Source organism: Ascaphus truei, chromosome 22 (assembly GCF_040206685.1).
Source record: "Ascaphus truei isolate aAscTru1 chromosome 22, aAscTru1.hap1, whole genome shotgun sequence".
In the NCBI taxonomy this organism is placed as follows: domain Eukaryota; kingdom Metazoa; phylum Chordata; class Amphibia; order Anura; family Ascaphidae; genus Ascaphus; species Ascaphus truei.
In genome coordinates this window covers 2,710,101-2,731,142 of record NC_134504.1, presented here as the reverse complement: position 1 = coordinate 2,731,142, position 21,042 = coordinate 2,710,101, and the positions used below count along the sequence as shown (strand labels likewise).

The 21,042-nt window shown below is 46.2% G+C and overlaps 1 protein-coding gene across 3 annotated transcripts in view; it reads right to left on the bottom strand.

Moving 5' to 3' along the window:
- Nucleotides 1-16,333, bottom strand: part of LOC142472579 (transmembrane protein 238-like) — a 36,571-nt gene extending 20,238 nt beyond the window's left edge. For 2 of the 3 annotated variants that reach the window (XR_012789765.1, XM_075579647.1), the window contains exon 1: nt 15,581-16,333. Coding sequence is in view for 2 of the 3 variants with exons in the window: in XM_075579647.1 (XP_075435762.1) it covers nt 15,619-16,173 (555 nt within the window). In the remaining variant the exon portion in view is untranslated. Of the gene's footprint in view, nt 1-4,724; nt 9,552-15,580 lie in introns of those variants that run through there. The other variant, XM_075579646.1, reaches the window with a different exon arrangement.
- Nucleotides 16,334-21,042: the final 4,709 nt, after the last annotated feature.

The window sequence follows — 21,042 nt, the reverse complement described above, 5'->3', positions numbered from 1 at the left end:
TGCTGCATAGTCCGGTCCTTCCATGCTGCATAGTCTGGTCCATCCATGCTGCATAGTCTGGTCCTTCCATGCTGCATAGTCTGGTCCTTCCATGCTGCATAGTCCGGTCCTTCCATGCTGCATAGTCCGGTCCTTCCATGCTGCATAGTCCGGTCCTTCCATGCTGCATAGTCCTGTCCTTCCATGCTGCATAGTCCGGTCCTTCCATGCTGCATAGTCTGGTCCTTCCATGCTGCATAGTCCGGTCCTTCCATGCTGCATAGTCTGGTCCTTCCAGGCTGCATAGTCTGGTCCTTCCATGCTGCATAGTCCGGTCCTTCCATGCTGCATATTCTGGTCCTTCCAGGCTGCATAGTCCGGTCCTTCCATGCTGCATAGTCCGGTCCTTCCATGCTGCATAGTCCGGTCCTTCCATGCTGCATAGTCCGGTCCTTCCATGCTGCATAGTCCGGTCCTTCCATGCTGCATAGTCTGTTCCTTCCATGCTGCATAGTCCGGTCCTTCCATGCTGCATAGTCCGGTCCTTCCATGCTGCATAGTCCGGTCCTTCCATGCTGCATAGTCCGGTCCTTCCATGCTGCATAGTCCGGTCCTTCCATGCTGCATAGTCCGGTCCTTCCATGCTGCATAGTCTGGTCCTTCCATGCTGCATAGTCCGGTCCTTCCATGCTGCATAGTCCGGTCCTTCCATGCTGCATAGTCCGGTCCTTCCATTCTCCATGGTCCGGTCCTTCCATGCTGCATAGTCTGGTCCTTCCATGCTGCATAGTCCGGTCCTTCCATTCTCCATGGTCCGGTCCTTCCATGCTGCATAGTCCGGTCCTTCCATGCTGCATAGTCCGGTCCTTCCATTCTCCATGGTCCGGTCCTTCCATGCTGCATAGTCCGGTCCTTCCATGCTGCATAGTCCGGTCCTTCCAGGCTGCATAGTCCGGTCCTTCCATTCTCCATGGTCTGGTCCTTCCATGCTGCATAGTCCGGTCCTTCCATGCTGCATAGTCCGGTCCTTCCATGCTGCATAGTCCGGTCCTTCCATGCTGCATAGTCCGGTCCTTCCATGCTGCATAGTCCGGTCCTTCCATGCTGCATAGTCCGGTCCTTCCATTCTCCATGGTCTGGTCCTTCCATGCTGCATAGTCCGGTCCTTCCATGCTGCATAGTCTGGTCCTTCCATGCTGCATAGTCCGGTCCTTCCATGCTGCATAGTCTGGTCCTTCCATGCTGCATAGTCCGGTCCTTCCATGCTGCATAGTCCGGTCCTTCCATGCTGCATAGTCTGGTCCTTCCATGCTGCATAGTCCGGTCCTTCCATGCTGCATAGTCCGGTCCTTCCATGCTGCATAGTCCGGTCCTTCCATGCTGCATGGTCCGGTCCTTCCATGCTGCATGGTCCGGTCCTTCCATGCTGTATGGCCCGGTCCTTCCATGCTGTATGGCCTGGTCCTCTAAATAAAATATACTGGAGTTGCCCTCACCCTGATAAAGGTTGGATGTAGCAACCAAAACTTTAGTTCTCTTTGGTTTATTAAATTATTTTTGCCACTCCGCAGTGCCCTCCTCTTTATTCCTTTCTGTATGGGATTGTCCAGGAATGCCGCTCTGAGCAGGAGCACCGGAATTTGTTCTGTAACATTGTCTGACATCAGGCGCGCCCAGGGAACCGCCATTTTGTTACTATTACTGAAACACTGCTAAATAATTGCTTTTCTCTATCACTTGTAATACTCATTTTATAGTTGCTTATTAAACCACGGGTCACAGTGCTGCATCCACGAGTTGGAGATGCGTTTAATAAGCTGCCAGAGGCTTCAGCGCTTGAGGCCCTTAAAAGCCAATTAAAGTAATTTGAGGACTTCGGCACTAAGCAAACGTGAGTAATGGAACCCAGGAGAGGCAAAGCGGAGACCTGCAAGTGACTCACACTGTACATGTGTCCAGCAAACTCCACTCACCTGGCGTGAGTCCAAGTCATTGGAAGGCAGTTTCACTCATCGTCACTTCAATGTTATCTCCGTCATTGCGCGCAGAGTTATTCCGTCGCAGTGTAAAACGTTTGACCCAAACCCCATATCCCACTGCCGTGTCTCCATCAATTAACAGCGACGTCTGTAACACTATTTGGCCTAAAATGCTGTGAACCTGGTGTATATTTATTTTCGTAGAGAGAAGTAACACAAGACCCTTTCGGATTTAATTAATCTAATTTGTTAAAGCCAAAGCACAATGTTTCGACCCATAGGTCAAGCGAAATAAAGTCGCTTTATTTCACTTGACAAAGACTTATGGGTCGAAACATTGTGCTTTGGCTTTAACAAATTAGATTAATTAAATCCGAAAGTGCCTTGTGTTACTTCTCCCTGTTATAGTCATTGGATTTTCTGCAGGCTATCCTACAAACACCGGCACACCGGGAACTGTATTGCGATTTTTTCTTTATGGTGTGCAGCATTTGTCTTTTCTTTGTATATTTATTTTCACCATTGTAATTGCATTGTGTTTGGCGTTTGGCCTGCAGCCACAGGCCAGTCTACTCCAACCATTCACCCAGCCTTCTGTCTGCCGTCCCATCTCCCAACACAATGGATATCCTGGAGGGCGCAGGCAGCCCGAGCAGATCTGTCCAGGATGACATTGGGCGACCTGATTGTAGCTCACGTACAATACTGTAATTAATTACAGTAAATCCATTGTTACATTATGATGCAGATGCGTGGATCTTTTTGGGGACAGATGTGACTCCAGTTACTTAGAAAGCAAATAGCCCGATTACTACCAGGTCCCTTCCTGGTAGAAGGAATGGACCATTACCTGGAATGTATCAAGGTAATTACATGTTATCCTCTTAGCACATTGCTCCTATCTTATAATGAGATATAGAAGCACTTGGATAGGAAGGTAAGCATGACATGTGAGCACCCAATGCGTGTCACTACCCAGAATACGTGTGTGCAACTTAACCCCTATCTAAAAGAATAGGGGGAATTAATGAATGAAGCAGGATTGCGGCAAGACACGCAGATACATGTCATTAAAGATGAAGGACCTGTGTGTATCAAATGCTGCGCCTGTCCATCATATTGTTTTTAATGTATACAAACGTATAAGTAGCAGTGCCTGGTGTTCTCAGGTCAGTGTAAGAATCTGTATGAATGCGCTTCTGTTATCTGCAGCAACATTAATACATTCAAAGTGGGCTTCCAGCAAAGCAAAACGTATTTAACTTGATTTTCAGCACCATGAATACAGGAGGATGCCTTAATGTGTTAATATATGGTAAATACTCATCAGCTGTGTGCTGACTAACTGCTTCATCACGTGTGTTTACTAATTGCTAGAAAGGTGTTTTTGGATTGTACAGGTATCTTGTTTACGTGCCAATTTGGAATTTCCCAAATCTAACATCGGATTGCCAGCAAGGATTCCACACCCATACGGTGTGCTAATTATGTGCGCAGGATGTGGTGTAACAGAGAGGAGAATTCCACCGCAAACCGATGTGTCTTTCCCAGTTTCCGGATGTAACGATGTAACGCTGACACACGCCCGTCTCTGCACATTCCTTTGCGGCATTGCACATAATGTTTCAGTTTCGTGACTTCCAGCGGTAACAAGGTTCAGGTAATCCGAGATCACGGGAGGCCAACTCCAGTCTTTAAGGACCACCAACAGGTCAGGTTTTAAGGATATCCTTGCTTCAGCACAGCTGGCTCAGAACGACTGAGCCACCTGCGCTGAAGCAGCGATAGCCTTAAAACCTGACCTGTTGGTGGCTCTTAAGGACTGGAGTTGGTCACCACTGATCTAGATCATGTTTCATCTTGCACCCCCTACACAACTTCACTCTTTGTTTAAGACTAGGGCAGATTGTGTAGTTACCTAGGAAATACTAATTAGCCTAATGACTCAGTGAGCGGCTCAGTGAGTAAAGACACTGACTGACACTGAGAATGTTGCCTGGTTCAATTCCTGGTGTCGGCTCTCTGTGACCTTGGGCGAGTCACTTTATCTCCCTGTGCCTCAGGCACAAAAAAAATAAAAACAGATTGTAAGCTCCACGGGGCAGGGACCTGTGTCTGGAAAATGTCTCTGTAAAGCGCTACGTAAAAACTAGAAGCGCTATACAAGAACATGCTATTATTAATGAGCTGCATGGCGGTGCTGTCCCATTTTAAACACACACACCATTTTTACAGATTGTCTATGGTATATTTCTGAGATTATGGACCAATATCTATCAGAGGTGTCACGTACGACCCCCTGCTAGCACGTGACCTGCATACGGGACAAGGGTTAATACCGACGCTCGCAAGCTGCCCCACTCTTCACCCACTCAGGGGTCCCTCAAATGGGTTGTATCTCTCCTCACGCCGTCCCAATATACCACCGCCACGAACAGCGCACAAGTGAGCACGTGACTTTAGATATGCAACCAGGGTTAATACACAAAGGCTTCTCTAGCAACCCCCCTTTCTCCTCTGCAAGGAACCAGCGAGTTAGCATTAACCCCCTACTCAATTGCACATCATAACCATCCACCGCCACCACCTGAGGTTATGCAGATATGATAAAAGATCTTAGACTAAAATATCCGCCAGGGCCCCAGGTCCCTGTTTATTATAGGAAAAACTATGCACTCTAACACACAATCAGCTGTAGTAACATGTGCCTGAATTTAGCAAGTTTTTCTCTCCAGCGTGCACAAAGTTCATTCAGAGCCCAAAGCATTACTTATTAAATGGTTTAATATATATAACAATACAGTGCTTGAATTACAGAAAAGGTATTACAAAATAAACATACAATTACAATACAAGGCAGAGCAGCTTCTTAAAATAAAAGGGGTAAAACAGAAAATCCTATACAGTACATTACCACATGCTATGGATTTTTCCCAGAGAGGCGCTGGTTCAGAAGATGAGGTCTGCTATGCTATCCGAGCATGCCCCTGGACAGATCTGACCAGTAACAATCTCCCCCAGACTTAGATACAATACTGTCTTATGATGGTGCCTTAAGCCCACCCCTTTCTACAGAATACTTTGAAGCTGCTCTTCTTTGATTAAAACAATTGACACCTTGAGTGGGCTATCCAGGATGGACCCCCGCCCCAAGTAAGTTCCTTTGAAATTCAGTGCAGACAAACAGTCCTGACCAGTTTCAAACCCAGCATTTGGTATTTTGTTACACAAGTGTAGCTCATTAACCCTTCAAGCACCAAAGGGATTAAAAATACCCAATATCTCATGACATTATCATGACAGGAGGGTTATATCTAAACTAGGGAAAGAAAGGCTGCAGCAGCACACAAGTTGAAATGATCTAGCTTTTAAATAGGGGGTTTCAAATTCTTCCACATCAGACAATCCAATGTGATTAATAATGGTCAGGGCACCATACTTAAACGTAGGCGCGTTCATCAAGCTAATTGATTGATTGATATATATCAATAATCAAATAAAAAGATCACGTGTGAGCATTCGCACGTCTTAGACAGATCTGCAACCCCACCTTTCACCATTATCACCTAGCATACAGTGCTCCCACTTTAACTGTGCACGCAATGTCTTGTATATAATGTATACCCTGTTCATTTATGTAACTGTACTTGTAACCATGTATTATTTGTTTTACTCTGTGCCCAGGACATACTTGAAAACGAGAGGTAACTCTCAATGTATTACTTCCTGGTAACACATTTTATAAATAAATAAAGGATTCTGGGAAAAGACATGCAAATGTGCACACTGTCACCTTTTGCCTGAAATCTATTTTTACATGGGCTGTATGCTAGGTGATAATGGGGAAGGGCGGGGTTGCAGACCTGTCTAACATGTGAATGTGCTCACAAGTGATATTCTTTATTGGCTATATGCTAATGGTGGAGGGTTTTTTGTCGCCATTTTCACCCACCATAACGTCAAATGTGTACACACAACACACACCCACACACACCATACTGGTGCTCCATCTACAAATCAGATCATTCTACCATGGGCAATTTAACTAAACAGTTCCTGAGTGGGTGTAGTGCAAAGCAGGTGTGGGTGGCAGAATAAGAGATCAGTTTTGATCTGGTGTTATTTTGCAGGCATGTAATTAAAGTGTTTCAATGGGAGCCACATCCGATCGCTCATGCATACGTTGGGGTGTGTTGGAATGGAGAAGCAGTTTCCCCGCATGCCGAATGTCTTGGTGGTTACTGCAGTTCTAAAGCAATAACACGTGTGTATGTTACACACACAGGACATGTTAGGACATGTTACGGGCTGAGAAATAGTTCCTTTTCAGAACAGAGTTTGACGCCAGATAAGAACCCCTTGGCCATTTTCTGATCTGCTGTGTAATGCGTAGGCAGAAGCTTATAAGGGACCAGGCCACCATGGATAAGAAGCAGAAAGGGACACTGTGTGCTCATTTGCATAACCAAAGCTGTCTCACATTTTTATCTGGTCTGTAACTGTTAAATACACCTATAATAAATAATATATATATATTATCTCTAACTGTGCATGCTATGTCTTGTATATAATGTATACCCTGTTCACTTATGTAACCATGTACAGTACTATTTATCATCTTAACTATGCCCAGGACATACTAGAAAACGAGAGGTAAGTCTCAATGTATCACTTCCCGGTAAAATATTTTCGAAAATAAATAAAGTTTCCCAGAATCCCTTGCTGCAGTGGAAGCAGCATATTCTAAGAGATAATGGGGAAGGGCAGGGTTGCAGACCTGTCTGAGATGTGTGAATGGGCTGACAAGTGGGATTCTGATTTGCTGTATGCAAAACGGTGGAGGGTGTGTGTCACTTGTTTTACCCACCATAACTTAACCACACACATTATGTGCTGTAAAACATTAGGCCCCATTCAGGATTTAGCCTCATATCCATCCCAAGCGTGTGTAAATCCCTTACTGTATGAGGCTCATGAGAATCAATGCCAGCTTGGCTTCCCTATTCCTTGTAATTCTTGGGATAGCCACAACCGAGCCTTCCTCCATATGGAGAAGAGGAGGCAAGTTAAAGTGCATACAGCGTTATAGCAAAGAGACGTTCCTTAGCTGCATTTCTACACGAATGAAGTTTATCTCCAGCTTTATTGTAAGTTTCCCAACGGAGACATTTCACACAATTAACATGTGACTGTATAGAACCGTATACCACTGACACCCACTATAGAACTGTTTAGCACCCACACCCAGTATCGAACCGTATAGCACCCACACCCAGTATAGAACTGTTTAGCACCCACACCCAGTATAGAACCGTATAGCACCCACACCTAGTATAGAACCGTATAGCACCCACACCCAGTATAGTCCAGTGCAGTTATCCCCCTCTAGTGGTAAAGGCTCAAGATGCCAGAAAACATGGACGCCTCGAGTTACCGAGCCACGCTAAACGGCAGCATTTACTTTAGGGCTCAATAAAGCGATTGAACCTGAAAGTGCGCCAGGGCTCCTAATGCGGAGAAGCCGTTTCCCCATGTTTGAAAGGATTTAATTCTCCCTCATGGAGAAGGAGCGACTCAGCGAGTCAAGACACTCACTGGCACCGAGTTTGAAGCAGGGGAAAAAGAAGACCACTTCACAGCATATTTAATAGGAGCTATACCACCGTATAATATAAAACCCATCAGCAGGCAGATACCTCTTAATATGGAGGGAAAAAAACAACCAGTTTCAAAAAACAAAAACACATTTTATTGTGTCACCAACATGTCAGACGCTCAATGTAAACCGTTACTTATAAAAATATATTTGTAAAATGCATCTTTTATAAACAGTATAAAAACAGCACAGCGAAACAAAACAGCGCAGCGAAACAAAACAGCGCAGCGAAACAAAACAGGCGATGGACAGGAAACAAATATAACGCTTTGCTTTTAGCTGGAAACCAAAAATCACAATTACCGTCTTTGCTACTGAATTTCTAGGTGAGTCTACGGGAACTAAATACAATTTAAGCAAAGGGATTTTATGGTCTCAAGTTCCAGATGTTAACAATTTTACTAAATTGATTAGATCGTTTGTGCAAAGCGACGTTGTATCATGGGAGTATCACATTAGTTATGCAGGATTCATAAAAAGTGTTAATTTGCAACGTAACCTGGAGGGAGACAGAGAGAGGCTCAGGCTGTTGTCATTGGGTTCCTTCTTCGGGAATAAGATCTTAAAAGGACCTCTGTTCACAAGTTCTAATGCACATCAATATAGCTAAATAATTATCACATGCTGCCCTATTCAATCTGCTGGAATGCCATCGTCTCCGTGCTAGGAACGAATGAAGTCCCATTAATTTGCAATTTATAGAGAAACAAAAAAGAGAGAGCAAGATACCACTCTCTCCTAGTATATTATTTGGCATGGTAAAGTGGTAGTATGGCACCATTATTTATTTGTGTATTTAAATGGTTCTGCTTTAGTAATATCGGAGGGCCAGTAACATCGATGCTTTTATATAAGGAGCCTCCTTATTGTGCCGTGGGTCAGCCAGAGTACTCACTGAAAGTGGACCCTATTGGGATTAAGGCCAATAAATGCATCTGCATGTCCAATCTGCAGCGCACTCCCCTCCAGCATAATGCAAGGAGTTCCCCTCCCACTGCCTGAAGAGGAATCTAAAGAAGTGGTCATTCTCTATGGCCGTTATCCTATAAAAACTGCTATTAGAAGGAAAGCCCTATTGAAGTCAACAGGGTTTTCTGTGCAATAAAGCATTTATTACAATCAGAGAACAAAGTAAATAAATACAAAAAAAAAAAAAGAAGAGAAAAAAAACAAAGCTATATTTAAGATTTTAAATAGGTGTTAAAAAAAAAAGTGTTAATTTCATTTAACGTTATGTGGCTTTAGCCTTTCAGTAAATGAGCACCATATTTTCCGTCAATGGAAAAACGACGGCTAGTTCACGCTATAATACTTTTCCTATTGGATTCGTAAGCAGGAATGACAGGAGCAATGTAATGTTACCTGCTCTCCCCTCCCCCCTCTGCCAGCAAAAGGGTTGATATCTGAAGCGGTCAAAACGTCATCAACGGAACGGTTCCAGCTGCAGCTACGAGAATCTCTCATTTTAATGCAAAACGTTTAGGAGCAGAGCAGTCGAAGAGAAAAGAATTACAGCAAAATCTATTGCAGGGTCCCATCACCAGAGGGAAAAAGAAAGACATACTGTATATTGTAACTGTAGGATAAAAAAAAAAACAAGACATTCAGTGCTTAGCAATATATAAAGTGTCTGTACATTGCGTACTCCATGTAAAACGTAGGGGCGGATTCAAATCCGCCTCTGCATCGCAAGGCGTTCACCGTAGTTGTGAGTAGGAAGAAATCGATGGTAACAGGGTATTTAGCAGCATCCTCAGCATGTCCATTCTTGTGCGAATAACGGCATGTTAAAAAGGCTGTGAGAAAACGGGTTTATGTGGACAAAAGGCCAAGACTTGGCGGTGGGTAAAGGGTTAAACTTCTAGGTACTGGACACTCCCCCACTGTGAATCATTATCCAGATGTTTCATCCATGCAAACTGCGTGTGCCCTGAGACCTAGTGATAGAAGACACATTCTAATGTTAGTCAGAAGTATTGGTCGGTATTTCTTTCCCTGCTTATCTGTGGTGACGCATGCGATAGATTTTTTTTTAAATGTATCTAAATTTATAGGCAGAATGTTGACTATATCTTAAAAACAAACAAAAATGTATATATAAAAGCACCACTATCTGACTACTTTTATACCAATCAAATCAGTTCAGGTTACCTGCTGGATATTACAGGTGAGCAGAGAGAAAGCATCTCACCTGTCTACCAATTATTATTATTATGATTATTATTAAACTACCGTATAATACACGACAGTGGCAGGGAAAGAGTATCCACATGCATTAATAAAGTGCCCAGGTCCCGAGCGAGTGCCCAATGTCATCCACTATCTTTCTCTGATATGGACTACAGGTCTCAGGTCCCGTCATCTGCAGACTTAGAGCCTGAGGTTGAGAGATCAAAGAATGAACAGAGTTAGAGGAAGAAGAAATTGTTCATGGAAAATGGGCCTTCATGGATGAAAACTCAGGGGGAAGTCTACAATCGTTAGCTATGGTAGTAATAAACATGTCTGACACTGTAGCATCTTACATCCAACACGTTCCCTTCCCAGTTTCCAAATTACTTAACAAGAAGAAAATAATTACTATTGGAGGATGCTTCTTTTGAATGTGAAAAACAGCTACTATAGGATATTGACAAGCGGCACACGATTAGAGACAGGTGAATCCGACCAAATCCGTTTCCCCGATTTTCTCGCATTCCCCCCCCCCCCCCCCAATCTGTTTTGGGGTGTAAAATCCACGAACGGATTTGGTCTGTTTTAATCCGCGTGGATCAAAAACCGCCATTGGATACAACCTGTGGACGGATTTGTAAAATCCAATTAAGAACACGCCAATGGATTTTCCATCCGCAGATAGGATTCTACAAATCCGTCTGCGGGTCGCGGAATCCGGAGATTATTGGTAATAGTAAATAAATAATCGGCAAAATGCTAATAACCATTTCTGAGATAGATCCTCCGAAATCCACGGAACAAAAAAAGGAACCGGCCGAGGCGCTTCGGATTCAAATTCGCCAAAAACATTGCCCAACTCTATGCACGATCATACCTGGCAAAAAGGACCAAAAATGGTCCACATCTGCTGGTTAGAAGGTATTCTACCCTAACAATAAGTGGCTGACAATCTCCTGTCTTTGCCATGCAAACACATGCAGAGGTAGAAAACCAACCACATTGGCACATCATCCATGTTTCTCCACCTACAACAAGACCATCCTTTCTCAGACCAACCCTCATCAAAGGAGAGTTCATAAACGAATGGATTTGGTAGATACTTTTAATCATTAAAACCCTCAACCAAAACCATTGTCCATTTTCTGTAGAGCTCCCGGTGCTGCTGTTGCAGAGTTGCCACAGATGGCAAAACTCTGCCCTCTTCCCAACTACTCTACTGGTCGCAAACAATTAACAGTCTTTTGAAAGAGGGATGATGTACGATTTTAGACATGGTTGCCATGCTGGCATTGGATCGGTATCCAATATCAACTACTAATTCAATAGACTTCAGATTAGTGAAGGTTAGGTCCGCATGTTTGCGGGGAGGGGGATGTAGAGACACGAGCTGGCGTTGAAAGTGAAAGGTGGAGTTTGTCTCAAACCAAGGGTGTCCGGAATACAGACCAGACACGGGGGTGATCAGACCGTCTTAGGCAGACAGTGGTGCCATGAGCAAGCTGTAGGTGCCTAAGACAGGAGCAACCTTAATTTTTAGGACAATATGCCTAGAACAAGCAGAGTCTCTCACTCCTCAGCAAGACTTCAAGTTTTTTCTTTTTTTTCCCAAGGCAAAACCTAAACACGGGGTCAGATTAACACACAGATCTGAGAGATTTCTCATCTGCATATGACACCACATACATACCGTCTATACATATATTGGCTTTTTGGCAAGTTGTCTTGAGTAACACGCCAGCCTCCTCACACCAAGTCGCGTTCTCACTGCCACTGAAAACGTTTTCTATTTTAAAATAGGCAATCCAAGCGCTTTATTTTATTTACATTAAAAAATAAATAAAGCTGAAGTGAAGCAGGGGGTCTCCAGAGCTGAACCCCTTTAATTTCAGCACCCCCCCAGCTTCAATCCTGTGAAAAAAATGACAATGAAAAATTATAACGCCCTTGGGATTGCTCCATCTTCTTACAAGTCCCCATTACCTTTCACACGGACCTTCTCAGGATGTCACGGCAATTGACAAGCAACCTAGTAGCAATCACATGGTCACCGAGCGAAAAGGTCTGTGGCACACAATTAGTTAAAGAGGCCATTCATGGTATGACCACATTGACGAATTGCCAGTGACATCTTTCATTGTTTCAAAGAGGGAGCTGAAAAGGATCATATTTAATATTAATTCAGGGACGTTATAATGTCCCTCTCAGTCTGGTTTTCACCCCCCAATCTTATTCGGTGTACTGACGTGTGTATAGTGCCAACATATTCCACAGCGCAGTACAACATCATTCTATGAGCACATATCTGTCAAAACAGACAAAAGGAGGTGCATGGCGCAGGAATACACCGCATGGGCGCAGGAATACACCGCATGGCGCAGGAATACACCGCATGGCGCAGGAATACACCGCATGGCGCAGGAATACACCGCATGGAGGAGATGGTGCCTAACTGATCACGGCCGTCCCATTAATCTGTTCCCTGTGGAAAATAAAGGAAAGCCTCCAAAAATGGATTTCAAAATCCCTTAAGGCAGCCACAGGCTACACACCACAGGCTACACACCACAGGCTACACACCACAGGCTACACACCACAGGCTACACACCACAGGCTACACACCACAGGCTACACACCACAGGCTACACACCACAGGCTACACACCACAGGCTACACACCACAGGCTACACACCACAGGCTACACACCACCGGCTACACACCACCGGCTACACACCACCGGCTACACACCACCGGCTACACACCACCGGCTACACACCACCGGCTACACACCACCGGCTACACACCACCGGCTACACACCACCGGCTACACACCACCGGCTACACACCACCGGCTACACACCACCGGCTACACACCACCGGCTACACACCACCAGCTACACACCACCAGCTACACACCACCAGCTACATACCACCGGCACGGTGATAAAGGCCCCCCGGGCAGCGGCCCAGATTACTAAATGGTGCTATGACATGATCTACTCAAGCTGTCCTCCTGTGCTGGAAGGTGTCTTATGGGATAGCACCGCTAAGTAAATCTGGGCCTAAATGTACCCCCAGGATACAACAGGACTAAGCACACAAGCAAAGTGATTTACGTATGAAGTCATAAGGCTGACCTCTGCCTAGAAGGTGACCAAGAACCCTCGATGGTTCTAGACCGCAAGTCCCGCAGCCAATTGTGAAGAGATATTATTTGCTTTACGGTCTTCTGCGTTAAAGCAGCAAACACCTAGGAGTAGCCACCACCAGTCCTCAAGGGCCACCAAACAGGTCAGGTATTGGGGAGATCCCTGCTTCAGCACAGGTGGTCAGGCGAAGACAGCCAGCTGTGGCAAAGCAGGGATATCCTTAAAACCCGTCCTGTTGGTGGCCCTTGACGACTGGAGTTGGCCACTCCTGCCCTATAACGTTAGTAGGCTGCCACCTGAGCATGTCCTAATCTCTTAGTTTCCATGGTAACCTTTAGACTTCACTGGGCTCTGAAGAGAGCTTCATTTTAACATCTCACTTGTATCTCCTGACTGCAGCACCGCGTTAAAATGTAAAGACAGCACTAGAAAGGGAAAGAGATCTCAAATACAATGCTTTAACCCCATAAATGCACAATTCCCCCCCCCCCCTCTCTCTCTCCCACTCGGGGGGTTCAAGTCGGTTATAAATAGCATTGGGAGGGGTGTGGTGTGTGTTCCACGTACAAATACTGTGACCTCATACAGGTGCCTTTCTGTGTCACACTCCCCTTACACACACGGAAGCAGTTTGACCTGATCTTGCAGAAGCAAAAAAGTTATTGAACTACAAGGCAGCTGCAAACACACATTACAGAGGGGGAGAGAATGGGAGGGGGAGAGAATGGGAGGGGGAGAGAATGGGAGGGGGAGAGAATGGGAGGGGGAGAGAATGGGAGGGGGAGAGAATGGGAGGGGGATATAGGCAAATACCATTTAAGCGCAGCAACAGAGTGCTCCCAGTCCAAGCTGAGTAACTCCGCTAGCCATTCCCACCCCAGGCCAGCGAGCCATTCCCACCCCAGGCCAGCGAGCCATTCCCACCCCAGGCCAGCGAGCCATTCCCACCCCATGCCAGCGAGCCATTCCCACCCCAGGCCAGCGAGCCATTCCCACCCCAGGCCAGCGAGCCATTCCCACCCCAGGCCAGCGAGCCATTCCCACCCCAGGCCAGCGAGCCATTCCCACCCCAGGCCAGCGAGCCATTCCCACCCCAAGCCAGCGAGCCATTCCCACCCCAGGCCAGGGAGCTATTCCCACCCCAGGCCAGGGAGCCATTCCCACCCCAAGCCAGCGAGCCATTCCCACCCCAGGCCAGCGAGCCATTCCCACCCCAAGCCAGCGAGCCATTCCCACCCCAAGCCAGCGAGCCATTCCCACCCCAAGCCAGCGAGCCATTCCCACCCCAGGCCAGCGAGCCATTCCCACCCCAGGCCAGCGAGCCATTCCCACCCCAGGCCAGCGAGCCATTCCCACCCCAGGCCAGCGAGCCATTCCCACCCCAGGCCAGCGAGCCATTCCCACCCCAGGCCAGCGAGCCATTCCCACCCCAGGCCAGCGAGCCATTCCCACCCCAGGCCAGCGAGCCATTCCCACCCCAGGCCAGCGAGCCATTCCCACCCCAGGCCAGCGAGCCATTCCCACCCCAGGCCAGCGAGCCATTCCCACCCCAGGCCAGTGAGCCATTTCCATTGTATTATAAATGGCCTGAGATACCAGGAGAGCTTTATTACTGAGGTGTGAAGCATCCCAGTGAGTATTCACTGCTTGGAAATGCCAGGCAAAAACAGGGGGGGCTGGGCCAGCTTCTGCCTGCACTTTTGAAATAAAAGTGTAATTATGAGGACATTTTAAGGCCGGGCATAATATATTATAGAGATATCCGCATTACAGCCCTACAGCCCTCTCCCCCCCCCCCATTATTAAAGACATCCTTGAGGACAAAGCGTATAGATGAGAATTGCTGACAAAGTACAACATCGAAATGCTGTTATGTTAAAAAGCTTAGAAAAATGTGTTCAAGCCCCAAAGATGTAAAACAGATCTCTAATGTTTATATGCAGACAAAAGTGTGGCAACATACAAAGTGTACATGTGTAAGATTTACACACACAAAAAAAAACCATCCTTACAAAATACAATATAACACTTTACTACAATGTAAAGCATGAGAATAGTAACCCATTAAATGCCAGGCGTGAGATATAGATATATACACACACATACATAGTTGTGTGTGAAATATATATATTTTTTAACATATATACACATACAGCTGGTGTAATAAGGTAGCAGGGTATTTTTATCAGCTTTGCATATTTAGCCCAATATGTTTGCACAACATCATGGAATGCACAACACAACATCATGGAATGCACAACACAACATCATGGAATGCACAACACAACATCATGGAATGCACAACACAACACCATGGAATGCACAACACAGATTTTTTATCATGGGCTAGCTGGATGCTCACTGCATAACAGAGGGGTGGGGGATGCAGCAGAGATTCCAAAGCTGCAGTGATCAGGGATGAGAAAGAAAACTCTGATCAAAAGTATGGAGGGGAAGATTCTCCCATTGGTTTTTACTGTGGGTTATTAGAGGGATAGGCAGCGCATATGGCAGATCTAGCAAGGGTATGTGCGATTGGGTTATTTCATGCCAAGCTTGTCTATATAAATGCACCTGTGTGTAGAGAGGCAGGGTGTTCACTATTAGGGGGAAGAGGGGGATAAAGGGTTGTCCAAGGAACTTACCTTCACAGCCTGAACAAAGGTATTGGGGGGTCATCCATTCACACCAGCCTGTCCCTGATCTCCTGGGAGATCAGAATCAGGTGACCATCCAAGCTGCTCACTCCACTCAGCTCAAAGGGTCGGTCCTTAAGGGTTGGGGTGGGAGAATCCAGGTGGCAGGAGGTGAAGCCATTGTTGACATAGTCTGAGGGGCTCAGGTGTAGAGGTTCACCAGGTAGGTTTGGGGTACAGGGCTGTCCAACACGCAGCCCATCCCTGGGCACCCCCTTCTTCCTACCCTTCTTGGACAACCTCTCCGAGAGCTTCCTGGCCAGCTGCACCAGGCTACTCCGGCTGTGGGTTATTGGGGTGTCCTTCAGCAGCTCTTCCATGGACACCTCCAGGTTGAAAGAATACCAGGCCAGCCAGAAGAGCAGGCTGAAGAAGAGCAGGATCCCCCCGCTGTAGATCAGGAACTCCCCAAAGCTCCGGCCGTTCTTCTCCAGGTTGGCAAAGATCCCGGTCAGGATGAGCCCGAGCCCCGCAACATCAGAGGCTCCGGCCAGGAAGAAGAGGACAGTGCAGCGCCCCAGCCATGGCCGGGTGCGAGGCATGTCTGCTGTGTCAGGAGGAGCCGGCTGCGGCCATTCACCTGCTGGGCTCACCTGTGCGCGCTGCCCCTTACCTGGGGCTCACCTGTGCGCGCTGCCTCTTACCTGGGGCTCACCTGTGCGCGCTGCCTCTTACCTGGGGCACCGCCCCCTGTGCCTCACGCCTCATTTGCATGTTTTGGGGAGAGACACGCCCATCCGGCTCAACCTGAGATTCCTCTTTTGCACAGGAGGTGGATACCTGGGCGGGGGGTCTGGCTGATCTGGTTCTGTATCCGGCCCGGGGGACTGGTGTGTGTGTGTGTGTGTGTGTGTGTGTGTGTGTGTGTGTGTGTGTGTGTGTGTGTGTGTGTGTGTGTGTGTGTGTGTGTGTGTGTGTGTGTGTGTCAGTGTCACTGAGTGTGTGTGTGTGTGTGTGTGTGTGTGTGTCACAGTGTGTGTGTGTGTGTGTCACAGTGTGTGTGTGTGTGTGTGTGTGTGTGTGTGTGTGTGTGTGTGTGTGTGACACTGTGTGTGTGTGTGTGTGTGTGTGTGTTGTGCAGCAGAGGGGGTGGGGGGAGATGTGCCCGTGGGGGGGAGATGTGCCAGCAGCGAAGGGAGATGTACCAACACCCCTCCTCTCCAATGACTCGCCATCAAATGACGTCGCGGGTCATGTGATGCCACGTGACCCTGCGGCGTCATTTGACGTGCGTCGCCATGATGACGCGTCGCCGTAAACTCGGCAGAGAGCAGGTAAGTGAGTTGCAGAGGCCTCACGCCTCCCCCGGTATTTAATTTAAATGCCGAGGGGAAGAGCGCGGGGCCTCCGTAACCACCCGCGCCTCCCCCTAGAAATTATCCCGCCCCCCCGTTTGCGCACCGCTGTATTAGATAATACTTACATTTTTTTAATTTTAAAATTCAACTCAATGCCACGTTTAATGCGTTTTAATATACTGAGCATCCTGTGCTTTCTATCGCAGGTTTAGCCCCTTCCCCAGCAGTGCAAGATCTTTGTAACACTTTCCTGTTTGTGATAATTTGTTGCCAATGTTCCCAGAAGTTTGAGCTACAAACTGTAACAATAGATCACGTTACCTTAGTAATATCAGGATATATTGTAGCTGCTGAGTCACACTGACTGAAGGATTGATTGAAACTGAAAGGCGGCCATTTAGTGAACCCTGGGAAGCAGGATCTTTGCGGATTGATCACAGGAGACCAATCGATCGGCAGCAAAGGTAATTCGTTTTCAATAAAGGTAATCAAAGGCTGCGTATATTAAAAGACATTTTTTTTAAAGCTGCTTTGATTGATCTGAGTGAAAACTTTAGTATTTTTTCAATTATTATTATTTGACATTTTAAGTGAGTTACATATTGTCCTTCATTCTATAACTAAAATCCCAAGAAGAATAGAAGCAAGAAGTATATTACCTGATCATTTGCTTTACCACACACGCTTACATATATACATACACACATATGTATACTCATACATGCATACACTCATACATACAGTCATCACAGTGAAGACACGCATACACGATACATATACATGTATAGCCCACTGCCCCAGGCGATATATTTCTTGGCCCTAACATTATATGTGATGGTAAGGAGCAGGCAGTGTTAGGGTTAAATTCCTCTCACATGGCCAGAAGTGATGCAAAAAGCAGACTGATACACACTGATACACACTGATACACACTGATACACACTGATACACACTGATACACACTGATACACCTTGATACACAAAGAGCAGACTGATACACACTGATATACATTGATACGCAAAGAGCAGACTGATACACACTGATACACACTGATACACACTGATACACACTGATACACACTGATACACACTGATACACACTGATACACAAAGAGCAGACTGATACACACTGATATAAATTGATACGCAAAGAGCAGACTGATACACACTGATACACACTGATATACACTGATATACACTGATACACACTGATACACAAAGAGCAGACTGATACACACTGATATACATTGATACACAAAGAGCAGTCTGATACACACTGATATACACTGATACACAAAGAGCAGACTGATACACACTGATGCACACTGATACACAAAGAGCAGACTGACACAAAAGAGCAGACTGATACACACTGATACACACAGAGCAGACAGATACACACTGATACACAAAGAGCAGACTGATACACACTGACACACAAAGAGCAGACTGATATACACTGATACACAAAGAGCAGACTGATACAAACTGATACACAAAGAGCAGACTGAAACACACTGATACACACTGATACTGATACACAAAGAGCAGAATGATACACACTGATACACAAAGAGCAGAATGATACACTGATACACAACGAGCAGACTGATACACACTGATACACAAAGATTAGACTGATGCACACTGAAACACACTGATACTGATACACGCTGATACACAAAGAGCAGACTGATACACACTGATACACACAGAGCAGACGATACACAAAGAGCAGACTGATACACACTGATACACACTGATGCACACTGATGCACACTGATACACAGAGCAGACTTACTCACATACACATACACCCAGAGCAGACTGATTAACACACAAATCACTGATACACACAGAGCAAACTGACAAACACACACACTCTGATACATAGAGCAGACTGGCTCAGAGAGACACACGTACACACACACACACACACACACTGATACACAGAGCAGACTGATTTAGACACACACACATACACTGATACACAGAGCACACTGTCTCAGATACACACACACATATACACAGAACAGACTGACACACACACACAAGCTTGGATACACACACAGAGCAGACCGACTCACATACACACACAGAGCACACTCACGCTCCCTGCAGCCATACTCACACACCGAGCACACTCGCTCTCCCTGCAGCCACACTCACACACCGAGCACACCCACTCTCCCTGCAGCCACACTCACACACACCGAGCACACCCACTCTCCCTGCAGCCACACTCACACACCGAGCACACCCACTCTCCCTGCAGCCACACTCACACATACACGGATGAGGAAGTTGGCCAATCTCCTGAGTGTTCCCTCCGCTGCGGGCGTCTCCCGGTGCTTCTGGGGGACTTGCCTGAAACTTCGGGGCCCACTTGATGTCGGAGCCCTTGGTAGCGAGTGAAACAGTCCCAGCCTCACTGCAGTGGGATTCCTGTCACACAAACCCACACTCCCCCTTAGAAATGCCTTTTTTTTAATGGTCCAACTGTAACTTCTCCCGTCCCTTTGAGGGAGACTTACTGTAGGACGTAGTAACATCCTAACATACAGTTCCAATGCATCGTTAGTACTCAGGGGGAGACGCTTTTCTGCGGTTCTTTTCCTCCCCAGCCACTGGCTATATGAGACGTGGAAAGCCTGATTCCTGTAAGACTCGCGTGACGCTGCTTTCGCCATTATTAGGAACCTACAGGCTTATTCACTCACTGCTTCCTTGTTCCTTATCACTTAATCACTCTGTTGTTCCTCAATTTAATGTATGCGCTTCATGTGGAGACGTATGGCATACAAATGTAGGCCCAAAGCCTGTTGAGGCCCACTCCCGGGCTTCCTTACATGCGGTGTGGACACCCAGGCTAGGTGAAAGTTGGGGTGGTGGTGGGGGGTGATGCAAACACTGTGCCGGCATATTAAATGCACCCTACAAAATAAGTATTTTGCAGCTGTTGATGCAAAGAGCAGTGCTGCATTGATTAACTCCTGCCTGTCTGGCAACGAAGAGGTTAAAGAGGATAAAGCCTCAGCAGGATATATCTGACGCTGTTTGTTTTTTCTACCCCAGGGTTGCAGCGGTGGAGACAAGGAGGAGAAGCGGCTCAGTGAGTAAAGACGCTGAAGCAGGGGATCCTTATTAATGGGCTTCTTGTGACTTTAGGGAAGTCACGTTATCTCCCTGTGCCTCAGGCAGCAAACTCACAGAGTGTAAGCTCTTCTGGCCAGGGACATTCCTATGTGCTGCATACCGCGCGCTATACTGTGTGACGCGCTTTGAGTCCCATTGGAAGAAAAGCGCTCTATGAAATAAAGTTATTATAATATTTAATATATCATCTTCTACGTGTATTTGTTTTTAGCAATGAGAGGGACGGCATAACGATTGAGACGTCCCATTAGAGAGTGATATATCCCTGTCCTGGCTTACTGAATACATATCTATGTATATTTAATAGGATCTATGTTTTAGCTGCACTGCTCCCACTTTGTGGAACAGTCTGCCCCGTACAGACCCCCTCTCTGGGAATGTATAACATGCTCAGGACCTACCTGTTTACCCAGGGATTTAATTACGGATCCCCAACCTGTCCCGCATGTAATAGCCACAGCACCGGCCCATCCTGTGTGGGATCTTACCTTGTGTTTGGTCCCTTTTATAACCTGACATGTTTTCTTCTTGTTCCCTTGTTGTAACTGTGAAACGCTGTGGTGTCCCATTGGGAGTAAAGCGCTCTATAAATAAAGTTATTATTATATAATAAAGCTGTTATTATCGTTAGGTGAGATCGTACAGTACTGGCTTATTCTGAGCAGCCGACTTAATACAATTTCTGTACCTTGTATAAACAAAACAGAAAAAGTGCGCTACTAAAAAAATACTGTGAATAATAGGATAAATAACCAACACCCCAAAACGTGGATCACTGTATACCTCACTCCACCAGCAACAATAACATTTCAGATAACGATGGGTCGTTCTTTACAGATGTGATTGTATAACTATTAACTTGTAAATTCCGATTTTTTAATGAGAAATCCTTTGCCTTGCCCCTATTTTGGAGGTAAAAATCTGTGCTGGGTTTTCTAATGATGTCATTAGTCCCGT